Source organism: Lepidochelys kempii, chromosome 6 (genome assembly GCF_965140265.1).
Source record: "Lepidochelys kempii isolate rLepKem1 chromosome 6, rLepKem1.hap2, whole genome shotgun sequence".
NCBI lineage: Eukaryota > Metazoa > Chordata > Testudines > Cheloniidae > Lepidochelys > Lepidochelys kempii.
This window is the reverse complement of record NC_133261.1, coordinates 131,762,096-131,787,764: the sequence shown is the minus strand read 5'-3', so window position 1 is coordinate 131,787,764 and position 25,669 is coordinate 131,762,096. Positions and strand designations below refer to the sequence as shown.

The following is a 25,669-nucleotide window of genomic DNA, read 5'->3' as shown; positions in this document are numbered from 1 at the left end:
AAGAACTGGGCAGATGGAGTGGATTTTCTACTGACTGTAAGCAAGGATTTCTGTGTAACATGATAACAAACCAAGTTGGCCCTTAAACTCCAAAACAGTGTAATAGCTTTTAAACATCTTGAAGATTAAATTATACAAGGTCAGGACAGACTAATCATTAGAACACATTTGTGTAAATTTAGGTATTTCTGTACAAATAAAGGAAAATAATTAAAGTAATATGTTTTCCATCTGGAATGAACAAGACAGATTTATGTGCTCTTTCAAAATTGGAAATTCTGCTGAATGCGTGACAGGATCATGTGCAGATATACACAGTGCTTAATTGAATACTTTTGGTATGGCTAATACTTTGCCTACAATAGTATTTACTTGCATTGCCCTTCTTTAGCTCAATGAATTTTTTAAAAATTGCTTTCTGGATAAAGTGTGTACCATAGAGTGCTTTAGTATTATTGTAAATATTATAATTATGGATCTTGAAAATTGCGTTGGGAAAGAAGTTGAGCTATAGGCAAAGGAGAAAAATAACGCTACAGCCTTTTGATTATGGTAGTTCCCTTTTGGAATATAGCCAACATTCTGATGCTGTTGACAGATAGTTAAAATAGTTTGAGACTGTGCCATATTTTAACTAGGCATGTGTTAAAACTGGTACTGGCCTTACATGCAGGTGGTTCTTATTTTTATTAACGCTCCAGATTTTTTGTGTTTAAGGTAAGGAAAAGTAAAGACATTGGGGAGATCAGCAGCCAGGTGTAGGGGCATGGGAAGTTAGCAAGTTATGTGGTTTCAGGGAAAGGAGTTTTAGTTGTGGGGACCTGGGGCTGTGCACTCGTTGTGAGGGGGAACCCAGTGCCTGCATACTAAGGCATTAATGTGTTAAGTGCTCCCATGGCACTGCTGCCTCAGGTTCCGGCACACTCCACGACCACCACTGCACCCTTGTGGTTTCATCTTACTAAGGAAATAATTTTTATTCAGCGTCTCACACAGAGAGTAAAACAAATATCAGTGTGGGGTTCCTATCACTCCTGTCGTGATCTTCCGCTCTGCTGCATGCTGATTAGGCCTCAACTGGAGTATTGTGTACATTTCTGAGCACCACATTTCAGGAAAGATGTTGTCAAGGTTCCTCCCCCACTCTGAACGCTAGGGTACAGATGTGGGGACCTGCATGAAAACCTCCTAAGCTTATCTTTACCAGCTTAGGTCAAAAACTTCCCCAAGGTACAAAATATTCCACCCTCTGTCCTTGGATTGGCCGCTACCACCACCAAACAAATACTGGTTACTGGGGAAGAGCTGTTTGTTTGGAAACGTCTTTCCCCCAAAAATATTTCCCAAAACCTTGCACCCCACTTCCTGGACAAGGTTTGGTAAAAAGCCTCACCAATTTGCATAGGTGACCACAGACCCAAACCCTTGGATCTGAGAACAATGAAAAAGCATTCAGTTTTCTTACAAGAAGACTTTTTTAATAGAAATAGGAGTAAATAGAAGTAAAGAAATCCCCTCTGTAAAATCAGGATGGTAGATACCTTACAGGGTAATTAGATTCAAAACAGAGAGAATCCCTCTAGGCAAAATCTTAAGTTACAAAAAAGATACACAGACAGAAATAGGTTTCAGAGGAACAGCCGTGTTAGTCTGTATTCGCAAAAAGAAAAGGAGTACTTGTGGCACCTTAGAGACTAACCAATTTATTTGAGCATGAGCTTTCGTGAGCTACAGAAATAGTTATTCTATTCAGCACAATTCTTTTCTCAGCCATTTAAAGAAATCATAATCTAACACATACCTAGCTAGATTACTTACTAAAAGTTCTAAGACTCCATTCCTGGTCTATCCCCGGCAAAAACAGCATATAGACAGAGACCCTTTTTCTCTCCCTCTTCCCAGCTTTTGAAAGTATCTTGTCTCCTCATTGGTCATTTTGGTCAGGTGCAAGCAAGGTTACCTTTAGCTTCTTAATCCTTTACAGGTGAGAGGAGTTTTCCTCTGGCCAGGAGGGATTTTAAAGGGGTTTACCCTTCCCTTTATATTTATGACAGATGTGGACAAATTGGAAAAGGTCCAGAGAAGAGCAACAAAAAATATTAAAGGTCTAGAAAATATGACCTAGGAGGGAAGATTGAAAAAATTTGGTTTGTTTAGTCTGGAGAAGAGAAGATTGAGGGGGAACATACCTTTTCAAGTACATAAAAGGTTATTACAAGGAGGAGGGAGAAAAATTGTTCTTGTTAAACTTTCAGGATAGGACAAAAAGCAGTGGACTTAAATTGCAGCAAGGGCGGTTTAGGTTGGACATTAGGAAAAACTTCCTAACTTTCAGGGTGTTTAAGCACTGGAATAAATTGCCTAGGGAGGTTGTGGAATCTCAGTCATTGGATTTTTAAGAGCAGATTAGACAAACTGTCAGGGATGGTCTAGATAATACTTAATCCTGCTTTCTATGCAGGGGGTTGGACTAGAAGACCTCTGGAGGTCCCTTCCAGTCCTATGATTCTATGATATTTCCAGTATACCCTTCACTAACTTACTGGATGTATTATACCACACAGCAGTATTCACAATCTATACCACCTTCACTGTCACCAGTATCAACTGAGCAACATTATTTAATTTGGAAGCACTTGTTGATTTTTGTTCTGGCCACTGTAGGTTTTTTCAGTTTCTTACTGGTACTCCGTGACCGACACATTAGTTACTAAATCACATATTCATAAGACTTATATTATTTAATTATGGCTTTCTTTTTATGTAAGTATTATTTTCTGTATAAGTGACTTGTTTTTTTGTATGTAGGTTTTTTATTGCTTAAAACTCAAATTATTAAAAATAGTTGTAATTTTCAATTTCCTAAATTTTAAAAATATCCTTGTACAAGAATAATGTTTTCCTCCCTGAAATTCTGTAGATGAAATGATTATTGAAACCCTGAATTATAAATGTAAACAGATTATCAGTTTGTATATATCTAATAACAAGTCATCCAGGCTCCTACATAGAATCATAGAATATCAGGGTTGGAAGGGACCCCTGAAGGTCATCTAGTCCAACCCCCTGCTCGAAGCAGGACCAATTCCCAGTTAAATCATCCCAGCCAGGGCTTTGTCAAGCCTGACCTTAAAAACCTCTAAGGAAGGAGATTCTACCACCTCCCTAGGTAACGCATTCCAGTGTTTCACCACCCTCTTAGTGAAAAAGTTTTTCCTAATATCCAACCTAAACCTCCCCCACTGCAACTTGAGACCATTACTCCTCGTTCTGTCATCTGCTACCATTGAGAACAGTCTAGAGCCATCCTCTTTGGAACCCCCTTTCAGGTAGTTGAAAGCAGCTATCAAATCCCCCCTCATTCTTCTCTTCTGCAGGCTAAACAATCCCAGCTCCCTCAGCCTCTCCTCATAAGTCATGTGTTCCAGACCTCTAATCATTTTTGTTGCCCTTCGCTGGACTCTCTCCAATTTGTCCACATCCTTCTTGTAGTGTGGGGCCCAAAACTGGATACAGTACTCCAGATGAGGCATTCACCAATGTCCAGACATTCACCAATGTCGAATAGAGGGGAACGATCACGTCCCTCGATCTGCTCGCTATGCCCCTACTTATACATCCCAAAATGCCATTGGCCTTCTTGGCAACAAGGGCACACTGCTGACTCAACAAGGGCACACTGCTGACTCAACAAGGGCACACTGCTGACTCAAGGATTACATCTAAGTGGTTGAAGTCTTTTACTTACTTATGTGGGGAGAGGGTGGCATTTTAGGGTCTTGCTTCTGTACGTATAAAAATACACCTTCCATTGGGATAATTTAATATTGTACATTGTAATTTATTTTGACTGTTTAAATTAGCAAACTGCTTTTGTATATATTTGTTTTGTAGGCTTCAGTAGAATGGATAGCAGTTGGCTATGTCTATATTAGACGCATTAAGGTTTAGGAACCTTACAAAGAAGCATTGAGGTTTAGGAACATTTGAAACAGTTTGGGATCCAATAATGTGTCTTTGTTATCCATAGTTTATTAGGTTTAGACCATCCATATTTTTAATCATACCGGAACAGTTTTAAAATACATGATGATATCCCTCTAACAGTGGTGAATTGTGGACTATTGGGAACTCCAACATGTGAGCTACAGGGGACTTTCTCAGATGCTCGTTATGCCTGTCTTCCATACAGGAGAAAATTGTTGCAGCTACCATTTCAGGCATCTGTAATACAAACTAGCTATCATTTGTATCCAGAATGGTCATGCTACAATATCCACTCCAACTCATATTAATCTATTAGTCTCATATTTCATTTGTTCTTTGAGAGCCTCTTAACATCTGTAGAACCACATTGATGATACTGGCTACTTTAGCTGCTACCATGACTGTCATATTTTGCTGCTGTGAGTCCTCCTCTCTGAGGAATCGTTTGACTTTACCTTTTTATTGTTATGGCTTATTAGTAAGATCCATTTCGTTGTTTACTGGAAGTAATGATCAAAGAAATACTGGAAAGTGCAACCACTTCCACTGAAACAAGCCTAATTATTTCTTTTTTAAAGAGGACTATAATATTTTCCTCTGAACAATTGTCCTCTGTATCCAAATCAACCAGGTGAACAGAAGTTTTTAAAGAAGCTGGTTTCAGGAGAAGGCTGTCTTTGTAAGAATAACACTCCATGTTAGGGGGGATGGGTTGCACACTATTTGACTTTCGCCAAAAGTTTTATTTATATTTGATGGCATAGCTGGCTTCTTACATATTATTTTATGCAGAAGCTTGATTTTTTTTTCTAAGTGCATGTTAAAAGCATTCTGATATTTTTAAAATATTGTTAATATTTACTTGTAAATTTAAAAAGGGGATTCGCTGTGTTTCAAAGTAGCACTCAAGGTACTTTGTTGTTCCAAGTATAGGAAAGACTGTCTTGTACTAAAGAACCAACAAATGTGGGTTTGTCCTTGAGAATTAAGAAGTGAACTGATCAGCTAAAAGGATAACTTTGCAACTATATGTAATTCAAATAGAATAGAATGTACCAGTTTAATTATGACATCTGTTCTTTTGTTTGTTTATACACCATATGGTATAAAAGCCACTAGGTTTAATGTTGTAACATTGGCATTGAAGTGCTCATTAAAGTTGTAACCGACATCTACTTAACCTTAAGATAGCAAAGTATTAATTGAACTATCCATACTGAAGGTAGTAACTACTCCAAATGCATCATTTGGTAGCTAATGAAACCAACATTTAAAAAAAACAAAACCCAAACCCTAAACATTCCAAAGCCCTGTCTTTCCTACACTTTGTTGGTTAAAGTTATTGAAATATAAGTATTTATTTTTCTGATTCATCACAATAGATTTGATTCTAATTGTTAGTACTAGTCTTACTTCAATACCTTAGTTTTAAACAAGCCTGTTTTTTGGAAGATATAACTTTTACAAAGTGTCCATTGTCTTGTAGCATTTATCTGTTAATTTTAAAATAGTAAAAAAAGTATTAATATAGACTTTAGACTTAAGCTATAAAATGTGTCCAAAGCAGGTTATGGAGTCTTTCTTGTGAATTTTAATTCTGATATCCTACAGAAGCCTTAGATAATAGAGGAATTACAATTAAAATAAATTATCACCTTAAATGCAGCCAAGAAGCCCATTTCAGATTTTAGAACTTTTGTATTTATTTATTTATTTATTTATATACTTGTCTTTTGTGTATTAGGAAAAACTGAATTTAATAATTCTAGACAAGGTTGTTGGTTTAATACAATAATATGAGAGAGAGGGTTGTTTTCCTCTTTCTCATGACCTACTTTACTGATAGCTGATGCACTATTGAAACTTGCTAGATTGTGGAGTAGTTTATCAGATGACATTTTAAGTCTTTAGAAATTGTATGTATTCAGGCTAAAATGTAACTTTTGTAACTCTGTCTTTGCATCCATCAGTAAGTAGTAAGCAGTTTTGTTTGAAGAAACCATTTTGTATGATTTAGCACTGCACTATAGCAAACAAGAACATTTATATAACTCCCTGTAAGCCTGAAATTAGGACAGATGTCAGTAACCTAGATGTTAGAAGATTTTTGAGCACTGGCTATGTAGACATGACACACCGTTCTGTATTCCTGTTTTAAGTAGCTCGTGTATAAATTGGCTGTACATTATACGTATTCTACTGGATATTGGGAGATCAACACTTATATCTTTAGATATTAATTTGTCAAATTACTTTTTGATTGGTTTTCCATGCATATAGTTATACTTAATGTACAGAGAACTAAGAATGAAGGCTGGTGAATTCTCTCTATCTTAGATTCCTTTAAAGTCTATCAAGCACTGATGAAAATGAATCCCAGAGCTGAAAGTATATTACAAACTTATAGCTTTTGTTAACTGTCATTGATTCTTCGGAGTTTCTAAAAAGCTATGATAAAGCTTCATGTCTTTCCTTTTTCCTTCATGATATTGCCACAGCAGACACTGTACAAGTTGCATACCCTGTCACAGAAGAGACAGAACTCTTTTCAAAGTAATAAGTAGTTTTTTGGGGGGTTGGAGTTGTAAATGCACATGCACACACATGCTGTTTTGGGTACAGTTTTCTTGAAATCCACAGTATAGAAGCCCCCTCCGTAATCCCTTTCCTGTCCATTACTACTTTCTGCTTGCTGGTGGTTACAGAAAATAACCTATTTGTGGTTTCCTTACATGAGAGTGGAGTTTAGGTTCAAATTTTGATCACTCTCTCTTATTTAAATGAGAATGTGAGAGATCAAAAATTTAAACTTGATTTTTTTTATCGTTTATTGTTAACTCGCTTCTAGTATGCAGTAGTTATTGACGTTTTTCAGGGAAGGATCCAAGATTCTCTGGATCCAGGACTGAGGGCTAGTCTACACTGGCAGCAGCGCTTTAACGTGGCTTGTGTAGTCACAGCAGAGTGCTGGGAGAGAGCTCTCCCAGCACTCTAAAAAACCACCTCCACAAGGGGCGCAGCTCCCAGCGCTTGTGCACTGTCTACAATGGCGCTTTACAGCGCTGAAACTTGCTGTGCTCGGGGGGGGGCGGGGGTGTTTTGACACCCTTGAGCAAGAAAGTTGCAGCACTATAAAGTGCCAGCGTACACAAGCCCTAAGTCTGAAGATATGAGGTAGTTTAACACAGAAGATCAAAGTATCTAGTCCGAAAGACTCTGAATGCTTCTCAGTTTCCTCCACAGTCGTCTTCAGAGAGAAAACCCCTACCAGTCATTTGTGTTCCACATTTGGTAAGGAGTTGGAGCCACAGGTTGGTTCTAATTGTGTTTCTAGGGTTTTCAAGGGTTGGCAGAGCCTCCTCCAATCCAAGCAATGGATCCTTTGAGCTGGTGGGGCCTTTGTAACCAGCTTTTCCTTCAGAGATTGTTTTAAGGCCTTTGTTGCCTTACAAAGGGAACCCTTGTTGGGCTTGTCAGATCAGAGCATGACTTACTTACTGTTCAAGTCTCTACACAGACTTCAGATTCACAGAGGAAAGCTGCAGGTTGTTGGGCCACAATATATTACTACAGCTTCTGTGTTTTCTTTCTCTGCATTGTCTGTTCCCTGGAGTTATGCTGGGCAGTTTCTTCTCTCTGGATTTGACATCTCAGAACGGATTTGGCCTAGAGTTCCACCTTTGTAGTTTGTCAGCTGTGTGAAAGAAGATCCTTCTCCTATGGATAAGGAAAGTATGCGCTCTTGAGTTCTGGGACTCCATCCCCTAAGAGGCAAGGCCTGCACAGATTGAGGAGGAACTTCCACCCCCTTAATTATTAGCCACAGATGATTCTGCCTTGATCTCTTCCTCTTCTATGGATGACAACAGCCTTTCACTATCGAATGAGCAGAATGGTTGGGTTTTGAAAACAAATGTCCGTTACAGCCAGCTTACACAGAGTTTGGCATATTACAGCTATTGAGAGGGAGAGCTTGCATTCCCTGTGAATGAAGAGTGGCTAGATCCTGCTAGGGAGCTTTTGAACCACCCATGTGCATAAAATAAGAGGCAAAGATCTTCAAAAGTCTCTAGTGATTTGGGGTGACTGATTTGATACAACTGCAGGAGGGCCAATTTTCTGAAAGTGCTGAGCATCTGCTCTCTGCAAAAATTGGGGCTCCTTTAAAGTGTCTTAAGTGGGCCACCAAAAAACTTGAGGCGCCCAAAATCACTTGTCACTTCTGGAAAACTTGGGTTAGTCTCTTTGTCAAGTCTGCAGGGAGGGTTTGAAACTGTAATTCCAGCATATCTGATTTTGTCAGTAGTTTACAAGAAGTCCCACTTTGGAAGAAAGACTTTTTAATCTGTACTGATGGACAGCTTGCACAATTTGGGAGGAAGGCATATTCCTCAGAGAGTCTTATTTCAAGAATGACAAAATATTGTGGCATTACAGTTATTCCCACTGGACAAACTAAACACTGGACACTTGGCTTGGGAGTGTCCAAAAGGAGAATAGATATCCTGGACAGTTAAGGAAGGATGGAAAGTAGATAGATATTCCTTAAAGATACCATCACTACAAGATTTTCACCCCTGGATCTCAAGTTCCCAGCACAAGATGGAACAGAACTCCTATAGCTCTAAGAATTTTTGACTTTCTGACACAGTAATAATTCTAGCAACTCATGGGCTCTACTCCAATACTGAGTTATGGTGGATTAATCTTTGGTCATGCCACTTTCCATTCTAGCACTCTTGACTCTGAAATTCAGATCTTTGGGTTGAGATGCAAGCACAGATGGTGAAGGATGCTTATTCTCCCACTAGTGGAGCTGAACTGGTTGCAGCAGAAATGGTATTTTAAGAAAAAAATCCAAATGCAGATAATGTCATGAAGGAGAAAAGTTAACTGCTACTATTAAGGGAGCAGAGGAAACATAATCTACAACACATGGTATTCTCTGTGACAACACTACCTTTTAATTTTTGGTGGGTTTGTTTGTTTTTAAAAAGATTTAGGCCATAATTTTCAACCCTGGATACCTAAATATGAATGTAAGAACTGAACTTCAGGCAAACTTCATTGGAAAAATTTGGCCTTAGAATCCAAAGGAAATTCTCTCTATCCCATTTTTAAGGGTAGTTAAACCTTGGGCCTAGAATCTTGGCATTTATTTTAAATGGTTTTATTAAAATGTCTGTAAACCTAAATCTGTTTGTTTTTATCTGATTTTAAATGTTCCATTTGTTTGTTTCTCACCAGGGAGACTGCAGCTATGAACTGGAAATTCAGCCTTATTTAAATATGGACGATATTAAAACCTCAAATGCTCAAAGGAGTAGATGTCTTTCCACCAGCAACTCCAAGGCTCAGAAGGCATTTTCATCCAGAAAAAACGTGGCACAAGGATCAAAAGTAAAACTTGGTTCATGTTCCTTAAGTGAACTTGATACAGAATGTATTTCACTGTTTAAAACAACCAACTTCAAGACCACAAAAAGAACATCTGCATTAAATTTGAAAAAGCCTTCAGCATGTACAGAAGTTAACATTTTAGATTCTTTTTCGACTGCAGAGGACGCTGTTTCTGAATGTACTGTACATAAAAGTCTACCAGATAACAGAGAAAATGTGACATTTCACTTAAATGAATTTACTGCCCCAAGTGATCTTAGTGGAAATGTTACTAGTTGTGCAAATGAAATAGTAAAGGAATGTAAATCTGTAAATCAAACCTGTAGTTCACTGAACAGAAACTGTGCAGATTCTGGTTACAGTAGCTTCACAGAGGAGAAATCACCAGTTTCACCTAGCTTGTTTTACCTACCTGAAGCAGAGCTGGATTCATTTGCACTCACAACTCCAACTGAGGATCCTTCATTGATAAAAATAATATTAACAAATGTAAAAAGGCTTTTATCACAGTCTCCTCCACCTTTGAATAAACTCCATAATTGTGAAGGATTGGACAGAACCAGAGACGATGAAATCCAACAACCTGTTCCTTTTCAAAAAGTTATTTCCAACACATTCACAGAGGGATTGCAGGGCAAAACCTCTGTCTCTTTCACAGAGTTCCAGAATCCATCACTTCCCACTCAGAAATGCTCAGAATTAAATGCCCCCAGTAAATTGTGTTCCTCTATAAGTAACTGTCCTTCAGAACCAAGCTTCCTTTCTGAGGCTTTTGTTGGCAAGACAAATAATGGTCTTAACTGGGACGATATCTTTGACTGTGATAATGGAGAGCACACAGAAATTCAAAAGGACAATCTAACAATGGTAGATCATGCTCTGGCAAATAGCCCTTCAGACAGAAATTCAGTTGACGGGTATAAAATGGATTCTGAAAAGTTCCAGGAAAATGTGGCCACTGACAGAGATGAGAGCGTAAATTTATTTGAAGATGAACATTTTTCTGATGCTAACAATGCAAGCCTTTCTAAGTACAATTGCAATAAACTTTTGATGTCATCAGATTTGTGTGATAAAGATGCACCAAGTGCTGGACAAATTTCTGAAGGGCATATTTCAGATGAGTGCTTTCTAGACAGTGATACAAACCCCAGAGAATCACTAATAAGCTGTAGGACCAGAAATTTGAAAATATCTGAACATTTCGATATTGTAAGCAAACAATTTCTGGATAATGAAGATCTTTATGACTGTTCTCAGGAACTGTTCTCCGTTAACTTTGATCTGGGGTTTTCTATTCAAGAGTCTGAGGATGAACAAATAGACATGAATGGTAGTCAAAATTCAGATAGTATCTTGGGCACCCATGTAGATGTTAAACCTACTAGAGGTGAAAATGAGTTATCAAATGATAACTTAAGACATCCATCTCCACCAAAATTGAAAGATGAAAGCATTGCAAGAACAAACTTTTCTACACCATTGCCCTCACAAAATCAGAGAACGAATCAAGCAAAACTGACTGAAAACTGTATCTCAATCATTTCTCCTATGAAGCTAACAGAAGAAAAGGAACATGGATCATATGACTCTTTAGCTTCTGCATTTTCCACACCAAAAGGTAGAAAGGTTAGGAATGTTAAAGTCCTCAAAAGAATTTCTATGAATGCTTTTTCTAGAATCAGGCAGGAAATTCCCCAGATTTTGCCTACAAATAAAGTAAATACCAACACTGTTAAAGTTGTGCTAAATTCAGCTTTTGATACACCAGACCTCCCCTCAGGAAAGACTGAAAACCTGGACCATAGACAGCTGCATGTTTCCCAGCAGTTTCCTATTGAAGGTAAGGTGTCAGCTGTAGTTAATTGAAAGGTTGCTCATACTTCCATTAAAAAAAATAAATAAATCTTCCTGTAGAATTCAGTAATTCAAGTAATTCATGGGTCCTCAACTTTTAGGTTGTGACATCAGGAGTGTGGGAGGAAGCACAACCCCTTGATTTCTAGGAGGGAGGAGCGGGGGGAACCTTTATGGCTATGTGGGGATGGTCCCCAAAACTCTCTTGGGTGGATAACACAGTATGGATAATGTTGTACAGAGATTGCCAGAGCATCAGCTAATAACTCCTACCGGTTCTACTGATAGGAATAAATTATTTTCTCATCACCCTTGAGCTATCATAAAGAATTATTCTTTGTTCAATAAGGGTTCCTTTGGATTACAGCTGAGAATTTTTTTTTTATTGGCAGCATTCAGACTCAGCAGTGGATTATACAGTCTGATTTTTGAGGGGAGAAGGAAGAGAAATGTGTGAGCATAATTCTAAGGAACTTTAGTTTCTGTAAAGCTTGCCTCAGATTTCACTTGGTTAACATGCAGAATACATATTTAAATGTGTCTGTTTCAGGCTGAATGACTGTGAATACTGCAGCAATTGGGGGTCTAGGTTAAACCCCTAAAATCTGTGCACAAGTACTAATCATGTGAACATGTGAGATGCAGTTATGTGAACTGTAGCTGCCTTTAAAGCCTGTTTAATCCTCTCAGTGTCTTATTTGTAATCATCTCGATCTGTTACTCTGTAACCCCTAAATTCATGCCTTCACATTTTTGTATCATAGTTCTAAATGGGACAGAAATTGTATTGACAGATCTGTTTAATTTTAATTACACAGTGACTGACTTGCATGGTAAATATCTCCTGACAATAACTTCTGCTGGAACGTGGATTGCCTTTATAAATGTCAGATTATAAAGGGTGTAAGGGTGTGTGTGTGTGTGTGTAAAATCTTCTAAATCTCTCCCTTGTTCTAGGTGCATCTATACCACAAAATTAATAAATTCCATACTGCTGTCCTTAAAAGCCCAAACCTTCCCAACTGATCAGGGCCAGCAGTCTTCTCTTCCCTCCTCTGTCCCTCCAGCCCACTTATCTCTAAATAACCTTGAACTACTTTGACAAAAATCAAGATCTAATGTTACTGAACCTGATTCTTGGGGCCTACTGAGGTTTGCTGCCTTGTTTCATTATTACTCTTAAATGTTGAAAATAACCCACTGCTGAGCAGTCTCTTCCTGCGGCTGAAGAGTCTTTCTTTTCTCCCCCTACGCTCCTACTACACTTGCTCAGTCTCTCCAGTTACTGGATTCTCTAAAGTCTCTTGTTTGTTTGTTTGCTTGCTTGCTTGCTTTTGCCAGAAACCTAGGTTCCTTCTAGAATCTGGCTGAGGCACATTGCTCGGACTCTCACATCTCCCTGTGTGATGTCTATATCTGTTCAGTCTTCAGGATGTTTGAGCAAGCAACTTCAGTAAACACTTAAATTAACTAAATTTAATAAATAAATTCAACCTAGTAAAAAAGTCTGGAATTAGTGAATTAGGTCAGTTATTTCCAACTAGAAGAAAATGTAGTGAATAAGGATCACTACAATTTAATGTTTGAAGACATTGCTATAGAAGTGCTAGGTAGTATGCTTCTCCCTAAAGTAGTAAAACCAGTGTTCACCTCGCCTTCTTTCTGTTGCAAGCACCAAAATTAATTAATAAATAAATAAATAAATAACCCTGCCAACTGTGACTATAGCAAGTCTCAGGCACACCTTGGAGAAAAAAATTAGAGAAGGTGAAAGGACTGCTAAAATAGCCTCTTGATGGCTCTTACTGGCAAATTAGAAAACTCATCAGAGAACATCCGTCTGTTAAGGAAATCCATGTAAGAGTCAGAAAGGACAGCTATATCTTGGGCAGTGTAGGGAATATGGCATCTTTCAGAATACATCAAACAGGGTATAATTCTTTGTAGTTCACTAGAAAATTAATACACAGACTGTTACAGATTTCGTAAGAAGAATTTTCAGTCAGTTCTACTTCTCTTCAGGGTGTGCTGGAACAAAACAAGAATGTGGCAACTAACAAGAAAATAAATATGTAACTTGTTCACTACTAATATGGGGTTTTTTTCCTCTTTTACTTTATTCCCTCCACTCTTCATCTTCTGTGCTGCATGGGTAATTACTTCAATGCAAAGAAATACACAGTAAACCTCACTTTCCTTGTATCTCAGTAGGAAAATACTTGTTTTGGTTACCAGGGCTAACAGGAACAATGCTTACTACATACATCAATAAATAATTTTTTTTTAGTCATCTTCAAAGCCAAATAGATTATGATTGTTTGGTTAGAGCTATATTGTGTTGTAGAGAATACATTTTCTTATGATTGTTATCTATTTGCCACTCCTCAGTAGAAAGTAGCAGCGAAAGTGAAGAAGAGATTGTTTTCCAAAGGAAAAATAAGAAAAAAGGAAATGTTCTGAAGTCTCCTGATGTGAGTCATTCAAAAAAAAAGAAAGTTTCATTAAACGCCAAAGCAAAACTCCTTTTTGGAATCTGTAATTACATTTTAATTTATTTCTATTCACCAAGGTTAAGAATAACAGCGATTTTGAATCACCAGTTCATGCTGTCAAGAAGCGTAGGCATCCACTTAACACAGTAAGTAAATGCTTGAACAAGACATAAAGAAAATGTGTTTAAAAGAACACAATTTCACTCAGCTGATTTTAAAATGGCAAACACTTTCCCAATCACTATAGAATCCTTCCTACTTAAAAAAAAAAAAAAAAAAAAAACCCCAAAACCTGCTTTGGTGTACAATAAGGGATGCTGACTCACGAATATAAAGCATGCAAAGTAAAGTTTACAGTGCATTTTAAAATGTGCTAAGGGACAACATCTCTTGCAAAATGGCCTCCTCTTCATTCCAATTCTAATAATTAATTTCTCAGATTTTCAGCTCTTGGTCACATTTTTGGATGCAAACTTAATTTCTGAAATACTCCCTTCTCAGGGTAAAAGTCCAGCTTTTCTAAAGGTCTTAGAGGATATCTGAAACTTTTAGAAAAACAGCATTTGGAAAATAAAATTGGGGGAGCCAGTTTTAGGGTATGTATGGTAGATTATTTTGCAGACTAGCTATGCTAGTGTCTCCCTTTCCCCCCTCACTTCCCTCTTCCTGCCTCCAAAGCTGTCTAGTCCAATTGCTAGTTGGATAGATCTCTTCCACATTACTCAAACCACCGTTGCAAATGACATTAACTGGCAACTTTGGCATTCTCTGGAGTGAAGCCCAGTGAGCCAGCTGCTGTGGCCCCTGCCCTTCTGGAAACAACAAAGACAATACAATTCTGGGAAATGTTGAATTTCAGTTCCACGGCTTGTCTGTATGTTGTGCTTTAATTACAAAGTAAAACTAGAATGAATTTCCAGTTTCAGGTAGGCAAATATCAGGAGACTCTGCAATAGCTTGGATGATTTAAACTAGGGCTTGTCTACGCAGTTTTTTGCACTGATTTTACAAAATTGTTGTACAAACGAATTTAAATTTGTACATACTCCTAGTGTGGACACACTGACATTGGTTTAAGCCAATTTATATCAGTTTAGCCATTTTAATTTAAATACCATTTATATTTAGCAGTATATTTAAAAAAAATACTAAATTGTTAAATAAAACTGATTTGGGGTTCTAAGACTTTGTTTAAAAAGTTAATTGGACAATGAGTTAATAGATGTTTTGGCGTTCCTTTTGCAAAACCTAATCAAATGGAATATTCAGAACTGGAAACAAAGATTCACTTGTTTAAGTTGTTTATAAAGCTAAATCATTCATAGATATTAAGGTCAGAAGGGACCATTATGTTCATCTAGTCTGACCTCCTGAATTAATCTTTAAATATTCATGGTAAATAGGCCCAATGGCCTGTGATGGGATGTTAGATGGGGTGGGATCTGAGTTACTACAGAGAATTCTTTCCTGGGTATCTGGCTGGTGAATCTTGCCCATATGCTCAGGGTTCAGCTGATCGCCATATTTGGGGTTGGGAAGGAATTTTCCTCCAGGGCAGATTGGAAGAGGCCCTGGGGGGTTTTTCGCCTTCCTCCGTAGCATGGGGCACGGGTCACTTGCTGGAGTATTCTCTGCACCTTGAAGTCTTTAAACCATGATTTGAGGACTTCAGTAGCTCAACATAGGTGAGAGGTTTATCGCGGGAGTCTGTGGGTGCGATTCTGTGGCCTGCATTGTGCAGGAGGTCAGACTAGATGATCATAATGGTCTCTTCTGACCTTAATATGTTGGGCTTCAAGAGCTAGCTCATCAGGGGCCTGATCCAGGACCAAAAGCATCTGACCCAAACTCATTAGAATGTTTCTTTCTTCTCTCCCTTTGACCCCTAAATATCTTATTTAAGATGATATGTAGTTGTATCTGGCAATGAATTATACATTCACAGTTTTAAGAACAGAGCCTCTCTCCTTATAAGGATTAGTAAAATAAGAGAGTTGTGCTACCAATAAGCCCACAAAGCTTTCATATCATATTTCACTTAATCTTTTTTTCCCAATGACATAAGCTTTCTTCTCCCTTCCTCAAAAATGGATGGCTTCTTTATTTCATAGAAAGATTACTATTAATGTTCTTTTTGTGGGAGTATAATTATCAACATATCAGATGCACAGATTACTTAGGTCAGAGAATCTCAAACTGGGGGGTGTTCGGAGGGCGGTGGGGGAGAGAAACCAGAGAGCAGCAGATGCTGGCCAGGCACCCAGGTCTGAAGGTGGTACCACCAGCAGCAGTGGAGAAGTAAGAGTGGCAATGCCATACTATGCCACCCTTACGTCTGTGCTGCCTTCAGAGCTAAGCAGCCATATATGTACTTGTGTGGCAAGAGTGAGGGAGGCATAAACTACTGCAGACACAAAGAAAGGGGGTGGCGCGATCAAATAAGTTTGACAACCACTTGCTTAGATAATATTTGATATTGAAGAATAGCAAACTGAGCCATTAGGAATGGTTACATGACCGTCTTCTTCCTATTCACTGAAGTGTTTGTAACATACTCTAGTCAGACGTATCTAGTGATGAGGGCATGGATTTTCACAAGAAATCAAACAGGACTGTGGATTGCGACATGAGCCGTTACAGGAAACAACTAAAAGGTGTCAAAAGGCAAAAGAGTGATGACAACTTTTTTATGTTCAAGGTAGGAGCTTTACATGTTGAGTAGAGGGTAGGGTCCCCGGGGGGGCTGTTAGGAGTGGGGGTCCCGTGAGGGAGTGGTCAGGGGACAAGGAGCAGGGGGGAATGGATGGGTCGGGGGTTCTGAGGGGGACAGTCGGGGGCGGGAAGTGGAGGGGGCAGATAGGGGGCGGGGCCCAGGCTGTTTGAGGAGGCACAGCCTTCCCTACCCTGCCCTTCGTACAGTTTCACACCCCAATGTGGCCCTCGGGCCAAAAAGTTTACCCACCCCTGGACTATATGCTCTCTGCTTTCAGCATTTGAGTCAGCCCCCATTTTGACTTCGGCTACTCCTTTCTAACCTCAGTTGCAGCAATTTGACTACTCTTTCATGGCTTTCTCTTCCTTTGATTTCAAAGTCTGACATATAAAATCTGTGGTCATCGGAGAGCCCTGTGTCTCCTGAATTCATTAACTGATTTTACTTATCTACGATACAAGTTCCTCTGAAGTATGCTACTGTAAATTACTCACTTGTTTGCATTTTCGTAGAGTGCAGCCAGACAATTTTTAGATGAAGAAGCTGAACTTTCCCTACAAGAGGCAGAGGCTATTTCATCTGATGAGAGTGATTCAGAGAATGAACAAAACTCCTCACTCAATCAATTCCTTAATGATGAGACACAGTTCACAGAGGTTTTAAATGGTAAATGAAGAAAATCACTTTCCCTTCTATTAAACCAGTGTTTGAGATTTTTATTTGGCTCTTCTCTTGAAGATCTGATCTCACAGGTAACCATTAGACACATTTTATCGAGGAACATATTGCATAAAAGGCCAAATATTTTCATGCGGTGAAAGCAACGTGTAAAAAGGGTGAGATACACAATGTCCAATTGCTGTATGTGAGATCTGAGACAGGAGGATGGGAAAGAGGGTGTGTTGGAGAAGAAAAGGGGAAGATTTTCTAGTGAAAGTGAGAGGTGTGTGTGGAGACGAGGAATTTTAGCTGAGGCAATGTTCCACGTGCCCCTTCTTCCTTTCTCTCTCTCCCATTTGCTTTCATTATGTGAGGGCAGCTGCTTCTCTTCCTCCCCCCACCCCCGAGGGCATCGGGGCTTGGAATCACATGCTGCATCCGACCCCAGGCACTGAGACCTGTCCTGCTGCTGGAGCTGGACGATTGGCTCCTGTTGGTGGTGGAGTGTGAGGGATTGATACAGTTTGCTGCTTAGGCGGGGGGTAGCCCTGGTGAGCTCCTTGTTTCAGCCTCACCTTTAATCTAGTTGCTGGATCTCTTGTGATTCTGGGAGGTAGGCAGATCACTTAGCTTTGGGGCCTGGAAGGGATTTTTCCCATATGGCAATGACCAACCTACTCTGTGGGTTTTCACTTTCTCTCCTATATTCTGGAGGTCTGGTTTTGAGGGGTTCAAATGACAATTGTCACAACTTGGGCAGATTCCAGTGCAGGTGGAGGGGTAAAAAGGGTCGATGTGAGGTCCTTGTAACCCATGCAGCTGCTGGGTATTGGTCCTGGGCACAGCCCTGCATGGAGAGAGGGTGCACCTTTGTGTGACATGGCATATGGCTCCCTTCACCTCCTCTCTCCTACCTATGACGTGAAGGAAGGGAGCAAGTCAGCACTTTGTTTTCCAGTCTCAGTAGGCTTGAGGCTGCAGAAGGGGGCATGGCTTTCACACACACCCTCAAATTTATAATCCGCCAGGGCTATCTGTGCCAGGTGAGGTCTGCATTGGAACAACCCTGCTGGGTAGTTTGGAGTGGTCATTCCAGTTGGAGAATAGTTTTAAATAAAGCAATGGCCACTGCATTTAACCCTGGTATGGTGTCTGTGTCTCATGGTGTTCATGTCCACATAGATTTACAATGCATTTTATTCTTCACTGCGGGCTTCTGGGGTGTGACAGTGTTGTGCAATGTTGAAGAAGCTCTTCAAGGATTGACTGATTATAACCAGGTTGTCTTTCCTTAAGTGATTTTTTTCCTCCATTATGAATGTAGAAAACCCTCAGTTTTCCATTCCAGTTGGGGTCTGTCTGGATCTTTCAGGTCTCCTAGGAAAATGCTTTTATATAAAGTGAGGATTATGATCAGGTGCTTTTTAAGATAAAATGGTATGAACTTACTGATAAAGTTGAGGAAGCAAAGTTTTTCTGCTGGGATGATTAATTAATTGTTTAGTACTTTTGTGCAAATCGTTGGCTGTGTGGGGAATGAGGCAGGACCAAGGAATTAGTAATCACAAGTGAAGTGAATGGTTACTCCAGTAGATTACTGTCTGAGGTTTGTTCCCCCCGAGGAATAGATCTGGCAGATGGCCTGTAAAATCTGTTCCACTTTCTATTCTGAATTATTCTTTTAGCAACAAAGATGCATTTTATACACTATGCCAGACTTGCATCTGTTTCATTTCCAACTTTCTGCTCCCCTGTTCTGTACAGTCCTATATAAGGGGATGAGGGAGGAAGTAAGTATGGGATTGTGGAATATCGGACAGCAAAATGTTGGAATCACCAGCTTTGGAAACAAACGTTTCATGTAAGGAGGTGGGAAGAAGTTGATGCTAATGGAGGGTGTCTTGTTCAGGTTAAATAATTAGGTGCTCTGAGTCTGGAAGGCTAATTTTGTCTTTGAGGGAAGGATGTAGGAAAATGGATTCATCTTCACTTTGGTTTGATAGATTCTTAAAGGCAGTTACTTGAGGAGTGTTCTCCTGCAGCTCAGGTCTCAGTTGTTCCCTGTTTATATTGGATTTCGACAATGCCATCCCTGTTTTCAGAGCGACCCATGAAGAGATGATGGTTAGATCCATTTTCAGGGAGACTTGCATAGTGGAAAAATGGATGGTTTGAATGTTACAGATACATGATGTCAGCCTTCTCTGTTGGAAGCTATAATGAGCTTTATGAGGTCTGCCTATTGGGAGAAATCTTATGGCACAAAAGAACGTGCCATACGGGATCAGACTAATGGTCCATCTAGCCCAGTAATCTGTCTTCCCACAATGGCAAATGCCAGGCTCTTCAGAGGGAATGAACAGAACTGGCAATCATTGAGTGATCCATTCCCAGTCGTCCACTCCCAGCTCCCAGCAAACACAGGCTAGGGAGCGTAGGGTTGTATCCCTGACCATTCTGGCTAATAGCCATTGGTGGACCTGTCCTCCAGGAACCTATCTAGTTCTTTTTTGGACCCTTTTATAGTTTTGGCCTTCACAACATCCCCTGGCAACAAGTTCCACAGTGTGACTGCGTTGTGTGAGGAAGTACTTCCTTTTTTTAGTTTTAAACCTGCTGCCTATTCATTTCATTGGGTGACTCCTAGTTCACTGTTGATAGAAGACTGGGCAGGTCCAGTCTTCTATTTTTCCAAGAGCATGTGGGGATTTTGTAGGAGACTCTTGAGTCTTTATCAAGTCAGGAAAAATTTGAAGAGCTTGTTTTGCTATGGAATATTACTTTGGGCAATACCTTTATGGAAATGTTTATTTTGTTGGTGGAAAACCATTGTGTAATTAAACACTTAATAAAGTCTCTGTTTTCATAATTTTTATTCAGATTCTGAGATGGAAGGAGTTTATCTAAAATCTGTGCGTAGCCCAGCTCTCGGCAACAGGTATAAAATGGTGCATAAAGGATTCAATAGTATGGCTGTTTTCTCACAGGTATGAAGTGAAATGACTCTGTTTTCCTCAAGAAGTGTAACCTATTTAAGGCTGTATTTCTGTTTAATCTTTCTTTCAGGTTTGTTTGCAACCCAGGCTTCCTAAATAGTTCTTTCTAGCAAAAACCCAGTTTATGATTTTATTAGTCATTATAAAAGAGACTAGAATGCATACACTGATAGACATACATGCCTCTGTACTTTTATACTACTCCTTTTTCCATCCGAGAGAGGCCATTACCTAATTTGAAGTTAAATGGTTTGGTTTTCAATATTTAGTCGTCTTTCATTTATTGAACAATGCAAAATGGACAATGGCATTAATTATTGCCGGTGGCCTCTTTGTAGTTGATATAGTATCGTACGTTGCCCTCATCACAGCAGTAATACTGATTTTATAGGTGGAAATCTCAATTTTTTTGCTATTTACAAATGAAAAATCAAACTAGCATGGTAATTAAGCTGGTCTCCTACACTTGCATGCAGATAAATTCCACAAAGCATAAACAATGCACACAGGGGCTGCAGAATCTGTGGAGAAGGTACTTTTTTTCTGAATCTGCCACTGCTGTGGCGTATATGTAACCTGTGAAGCTTATGTTCCGAACTTGACCGCACTCTAGAATTTAATTTTGCATTTCCCAAATCTTTGTGCATTGAGATGTATTGTGCAGAGTAGATAGCTTGTTTTGAAAACAAATCTAGCAAAATGCCTGTCTCATTATTGTAAAATCTGTTGTATAGGCCTAGTGGAAGCCATTTTGCATATGTTGTGGAATTTGCATTGTATACATAGTAGAATGTGAGTTGTGTGTCATCAGCATTGTTTAATGTAAAAAATTGTAGAATTTTGTCTTTTGGGTATAAATTTGAGGTTCTAGAATGAATGAAATTACAAAAAAATAAATATTTGTAATCTGAAATATTTAGCTATAACACATACTGAAAACTGAAATTAGGATTGATTGTTTAAAATGCAGTCTCAGAACTATTAGCCAGTAAATCTCATTTAATTTCTCCTGTTATGTTAGTCATATTCACTTTAAATATTTTCTAGTGACAAATGATGGGCCTGAGCCTGCAATACTTGCAGTTTCCCATTTACTCCCTGGGGAATCACACACATGTGGGGGCTGTAGGATTGGGCACTGGAAGTAGCTCAAATATTAGGTACCTGTTTTGACTTCAGCAGTTTGCATAAAATGGATAAATGAGCACACCACTTATGTATAGTGCAAAGCCAAAGTGATCATGTTCTAATTCCTTCCAGATTCCTGAGCAAGATGAGGCTTACTTAGCAGATAGTTTCTGTGTTGAAGAGGAGGAAGAGGAAAATCTCAGGAAAAGTGACGCTAGTGAAGAAGAGGAAGTGTGTGTCAATTTTGACCTTGTAATGGATGAGCGCTCTGCTAGTGGAAGAAAACAATACCTCACTCGCCGCAGAGTAAAATTAAACCAAGCCAAGACAGAACAGAATTGTGCAGTTCCGTTAACAAAGAAAAGGTCCCGAATTATTGTTCTTGATGATTCTAGTGGGGATGAAACAAATGTCAGTAATCAGAGGCCAGTAAAAACAGCTTCTCCCAGGAGAGACTACAGCCATGCTCACATACCCAAGTCATTGCTTTCAGACTCTCCTGGACAGACTAAAGCTCCTGCTAGAAAGAACTCTATTCATCAGCCCCTGGAGAACAAGGATCAGAGACTAATTAACCTGAAGGCTTCAGTGTCTGAAGTGTTGGACTTTCAGCCAGAAAGTAGGGGCAGAGGCAGGCCGTCTTCGCTGGCTATTGCCAACAATGATTTGCTGAGAAGGGATGGGGATTTTCAGGCAAAACTCAAGGTGGGTATTATTTCAAAGGCATAAGAGCGCCATTTCACTTCACATGTATTTGTAGAGTGCCTTGCAACCGGGGCCCCGGCCCCGAACGATTAACTACTTGTGCTGCTGTAAATACAGGTGATAATAATGGCTGTGAATCTGGTGCCATTCGAGAGAAAGTTGAAGGGACAGTGCAACGGAGTACTAGGGAAGTGGCCATATCTCCTTACCACTCACCAAGTGGAGCTTTGCTGCATGCTCTGTGCATTTGATGGTCCAGGTCAAGATGTTGGGAACTGACAGAATTTTCAGTTAACAGTCATTGAGGAACATGACCATATTTCCGATAATGGGGAGATTCGGATCGTTTGGGGTCAAATAACCAGGGTTCTGTTATAATTTCTGTATTTATAATTCCTGTAATACGTTTGTACACTTGGTCCAAAATCAAACCCTGGGTGTTCTAAAATTTGGCTCCTAAATCTTTGTGTAGGCACCCAAATCAAAGCAGCCTGATGGTCAAAGGTGCTGAGCACCTGCGGTGCCACTCAGTATTGGTGAGTGCTGATTACTTGTAAAGTTCAGGCCCCTCGTCTGGTACCTGCATGCCGATCTGGGAGCCTCGCTTTAGGCAGACAGATTTGAAATGTTGACCTTGAAGCTTAAGTCTCTGCGGTACAGAAAAGTTACAAACAAGATAAAAGTGAATTTCTCATTAAAAGATGCAACTGAATGATTTCTGAGAGAATGCCAGGATGAGCGTGAAACGAAACTTGATGCTGCTAAGCCTTTATATTTAAATCTACATTCTTAGGGAGTGCCATCCTTTTGCTCCATATTGCCATTGCAAACGTGGTGTAGTGTGTGCTTTTTATGTTTGCAGGTGGAAGGTTCTTCAAAAAACCTCTGTGCAAACACTTCAGATACATTGTGCTCTGGTTCCAAGGGAAATTCTGCTGCTGCACCACCTGTTTCAGCTGGTCTTCTGGAGAGAAAAGCCTCCCTTTGCATTCTGGTCGACAGTCGTGAGATCTCCTCTGGATCAGAAATAATTTCCTCCCTGAAAGCGGTTCATGGAGTAAAGGTGCAGGTTTGCTCTCTCGGAGGCTGTGATTACATTGTGAGCAATCGAATGGCAGTGGAAAGGAGAACTCAGTCAGAACTGCTGAACAGTATGAACAGGAACAAAGTTACACAACGGATTCAGCATTTGCAGAGCATGTTCGAGAGGATATGTGTGATCGTGGAAAAGGACAGGATTAAAGCAGGTTAGCTAGTATTCACGCTGCTGCTGTGACTGGCAAAATTAATAGTTACTGCACTGGCTTTATATACTACTGGAATCAGTGAAATTTTAAGAACATTTGTTTTAGAACCTTTGTGAGGTCTTATGGAAATAAAGCCAGAAACCCATCGCTACAAGCTGAGCAATATAATTTGCTATATATTGAAAGGTTTTATAAATGGATGTAAAGTTATTTGCAAAATCAAACATAGTGATCCCTATTTTATTTATTCATAACAATGCTAGTCCCTGAGGCAGCCAAAAGCCAGCTTTGCCCAGTGAGATGAAGGCAATTTACCTTCTCTTATTTGTTTAGCTGAAAATATTTTTTGAAGTAGTACTGTAAAGGTAAACTCCAATGTTCCCTCAAAACAGCGTACTGTATATTTTTAAACTAAAGCGTACTTAGCATTAAGACCGCAACTTGTTCCATCAAAATTGCCATGTTGCTGCCAATAGACTTTTAGTATCTAACAGATTATGTAGACAATGGCCTTGCTTTGAAATCAGAGAGAGAAGTAGGAGACTCTATACAGCAGTTGTACGTATTAAATTATTGAAACCAAATGTTTTTGTAAATGTAGCTTTATGTGAAGTATAAATGCTTAAAACTGTAACCCCCAGTGCTCCTGATCCCTGCCCCTGTGTAACAGACCGGCAGAGGACTATGGGATTGTTGCAAGTTTTGAACATGGACGCTGAGAGTGAAGTGCTTAAATTCTATATAGTCACAAAAATAAGTGTCTTGACTTATGTAAAGGTGCCTCACTATCCCACTGCTGATGCTGTTGCACACATTGTTCATTCCTATAACATCCTGTCCACTTTCCCTCATTCCATTGTTTCCAGAATGCTGCTGCTTTCCTCTTTTTCCTTCCCCATTACTCCATCCATGTTACTTATCTGCTCAAGTTTCTTCATTGGCTACTCATTTCTCACCACTTCATGTTAAAGCGCCTAGTCCCTACCTTCATGGCCCTATATAATCTCTCCTCATCTTTGGCTATTCCTTCTCCTCCACTGCTTGCCCCTGTGCTCCTCCCAGTCCCTCATGTTAACTGCTCTTCATCTATTTTGCATTTTCAACCTAGAATTTTGTCATCTAGCCCTTGTATTTGGTACAGCTTCCTACTTCTTTTCTGCCACGTTTTCTTTTTTCCTCTTCCAAGAAACCAGCCTTCTCCCCAATTATCTCTTTATTTGAGTAGTTTTCCCTCATCTCATCATCTTATATAGTGAGTTCTCTAAAACAATCTTATTGTTTGTAAAGTAACTTACAAAGTTGTGGTCATGATTATTGATGTATATTCCTTCTTAACAATCCCAGATTTAAAAAGAATTCAATCTCTGTGAAAACTCTGATTCTGAACTTTTCTATTCTAAATATGCAGGAGAGACTTCAAGATTATTCCAAAGGACCAAGTACTATGATGCCATGCTGTCAGCCTTAATCCGGGCTGGAATCCGAATCCTTTTCAGCTCTTGCCAAGAGGAATCTGCCCATTTGCTGAAAGATCTGGCTCTGGTAGAACAGAGAAAGAATGTTGCTATTCATGTACCAACAGAAGTGAAAGGGGCCAAACAAGAAGCTCTCCGGTTCTATCTGAGTATTCCCAACATCAGCTACGTAGCTGCACTGAACATGTGCCACGGCTTTGATTCTGTGAAGAAGATGGCTAACAGGTAATGGCAGGGTAGATTGCATTGCAAATACCTCAGGATTCATTTTACAGGGAAAAGTGAATTTGGCAGAGGTGATCCTTTCACCTCCCTCTGTGCCTTTGCTTTTCATGCCACTTCCTTGGCCCTCTCACACAGGATCTCTTGCCAGGGCAGGAATCGGCTAGAGTGGCTTGGGGTAGCAGTCTCTGCCACAGCACTGCTCATAATAAAGTTACCCGAACCCAGGGTTTCTCAAATGCAGCCATCGTGGCTGCATGTGGCCACCAGGGGCTTTTCTTGCGGCCACAGCCTCCTGGGCAGTGATTGGGAGGGGAGGGGCAAGGGGAGAGAAGCAGTGACTCCTCCCCTAGGCCACCAGCAGAGGTTGGACCCCCACCCCCCTCTGGAGCCAGAAACGCTGGAGGAGCAGGCAGTCGGTGTGAGTCCCCACCTTCCTGGGGCCGGTGGGGCTCAAGCTTCCGGCTTCAGCCCTGGGATGGGAGGCAGCAGGCTCCGGCCATGGAGTGGCAGACCCTGGCCTCAGGGCTTCGGCCCAGACCTGGGCTTCGGGCGCTGACCCCAGGCTCCTCACTCCCTATTGCCCCTGGCCCCTGCTGCCTCTCTACCCACCTCCCCATCCAGGGCTTAATTTGTCCCTCAGCATGCCAGGGCTGAGTAAATTTGCTGTGAAACGTGATATTTTTATGTTAGTATCAATTTTCACTGCCTCCCAGCTAGCTAGAAGACTGCGTCTGTGAAAAATGATATTAACAGACATACAGATATCACGTTTCACAGCAGCAGT

The 25,669-nt window shown here is 40.0% G+C and overlaps 1 protein-coding gene across 13 annotated transcripts in view; it reads left to right on the top strand.

The window, feature by feature from the left end:
• The window catches only part of FANCM (FA complementation group M), a 147,954-nt gene that overhangs the window by 118,251 nt on the left and 4,034 nt on the right, over positions 1 to 25,669 (top strand). For 6 of the 13 annotated variants that reach the window (XM_073350242.1, XM_073350241.1, XM_073350244.1 and 3 more), the window contains 9 exons: positions 9,235 to 11,230; positions 13,633 to 13,715; positions 13,814 to 13,882; positions 16,297 to 16,434; positions 16,962 to 17,115; positions 19,990 to 20,096; positions 21,366 to 21,938; positions 22,801 to 23,185; positions 24,594 to 24,885. In XM_073350242.1, coding sequence (XP_073206343.1) covers positions 9,235 to 11,230; positions 13,633 to 13,715; positions 13,814 to 13,882; positions 16,297 to 16,434; positions 16,962 to 17,115; positions 19,990 to 20,096; positions 21,366 to 21,938; positions 22,801 to 23,185; positions 24,594 to 24,885 — 3,797 coding nt within the window. Of the gene's footprint in view, positions 1 to 9,234; positions 11,231 to 11,636; positions 11,698 to 13,632; positions 13,716 to 13,813; positions 13,883 to 16,277; positions 16,435 to 16,961; positions 17,116 to 19,989; positions 20,097 to 21,365; positions 21,939 to 22,800; positions 23,186 to 24,593; positions 24,886 to 25,669 lie in introns of those variants that run through there. The other 7 variants (XM_073350243.1, XM_073350246.1, XM_073350248.1 and 4 more) reach the window with 7 other exon arrangements.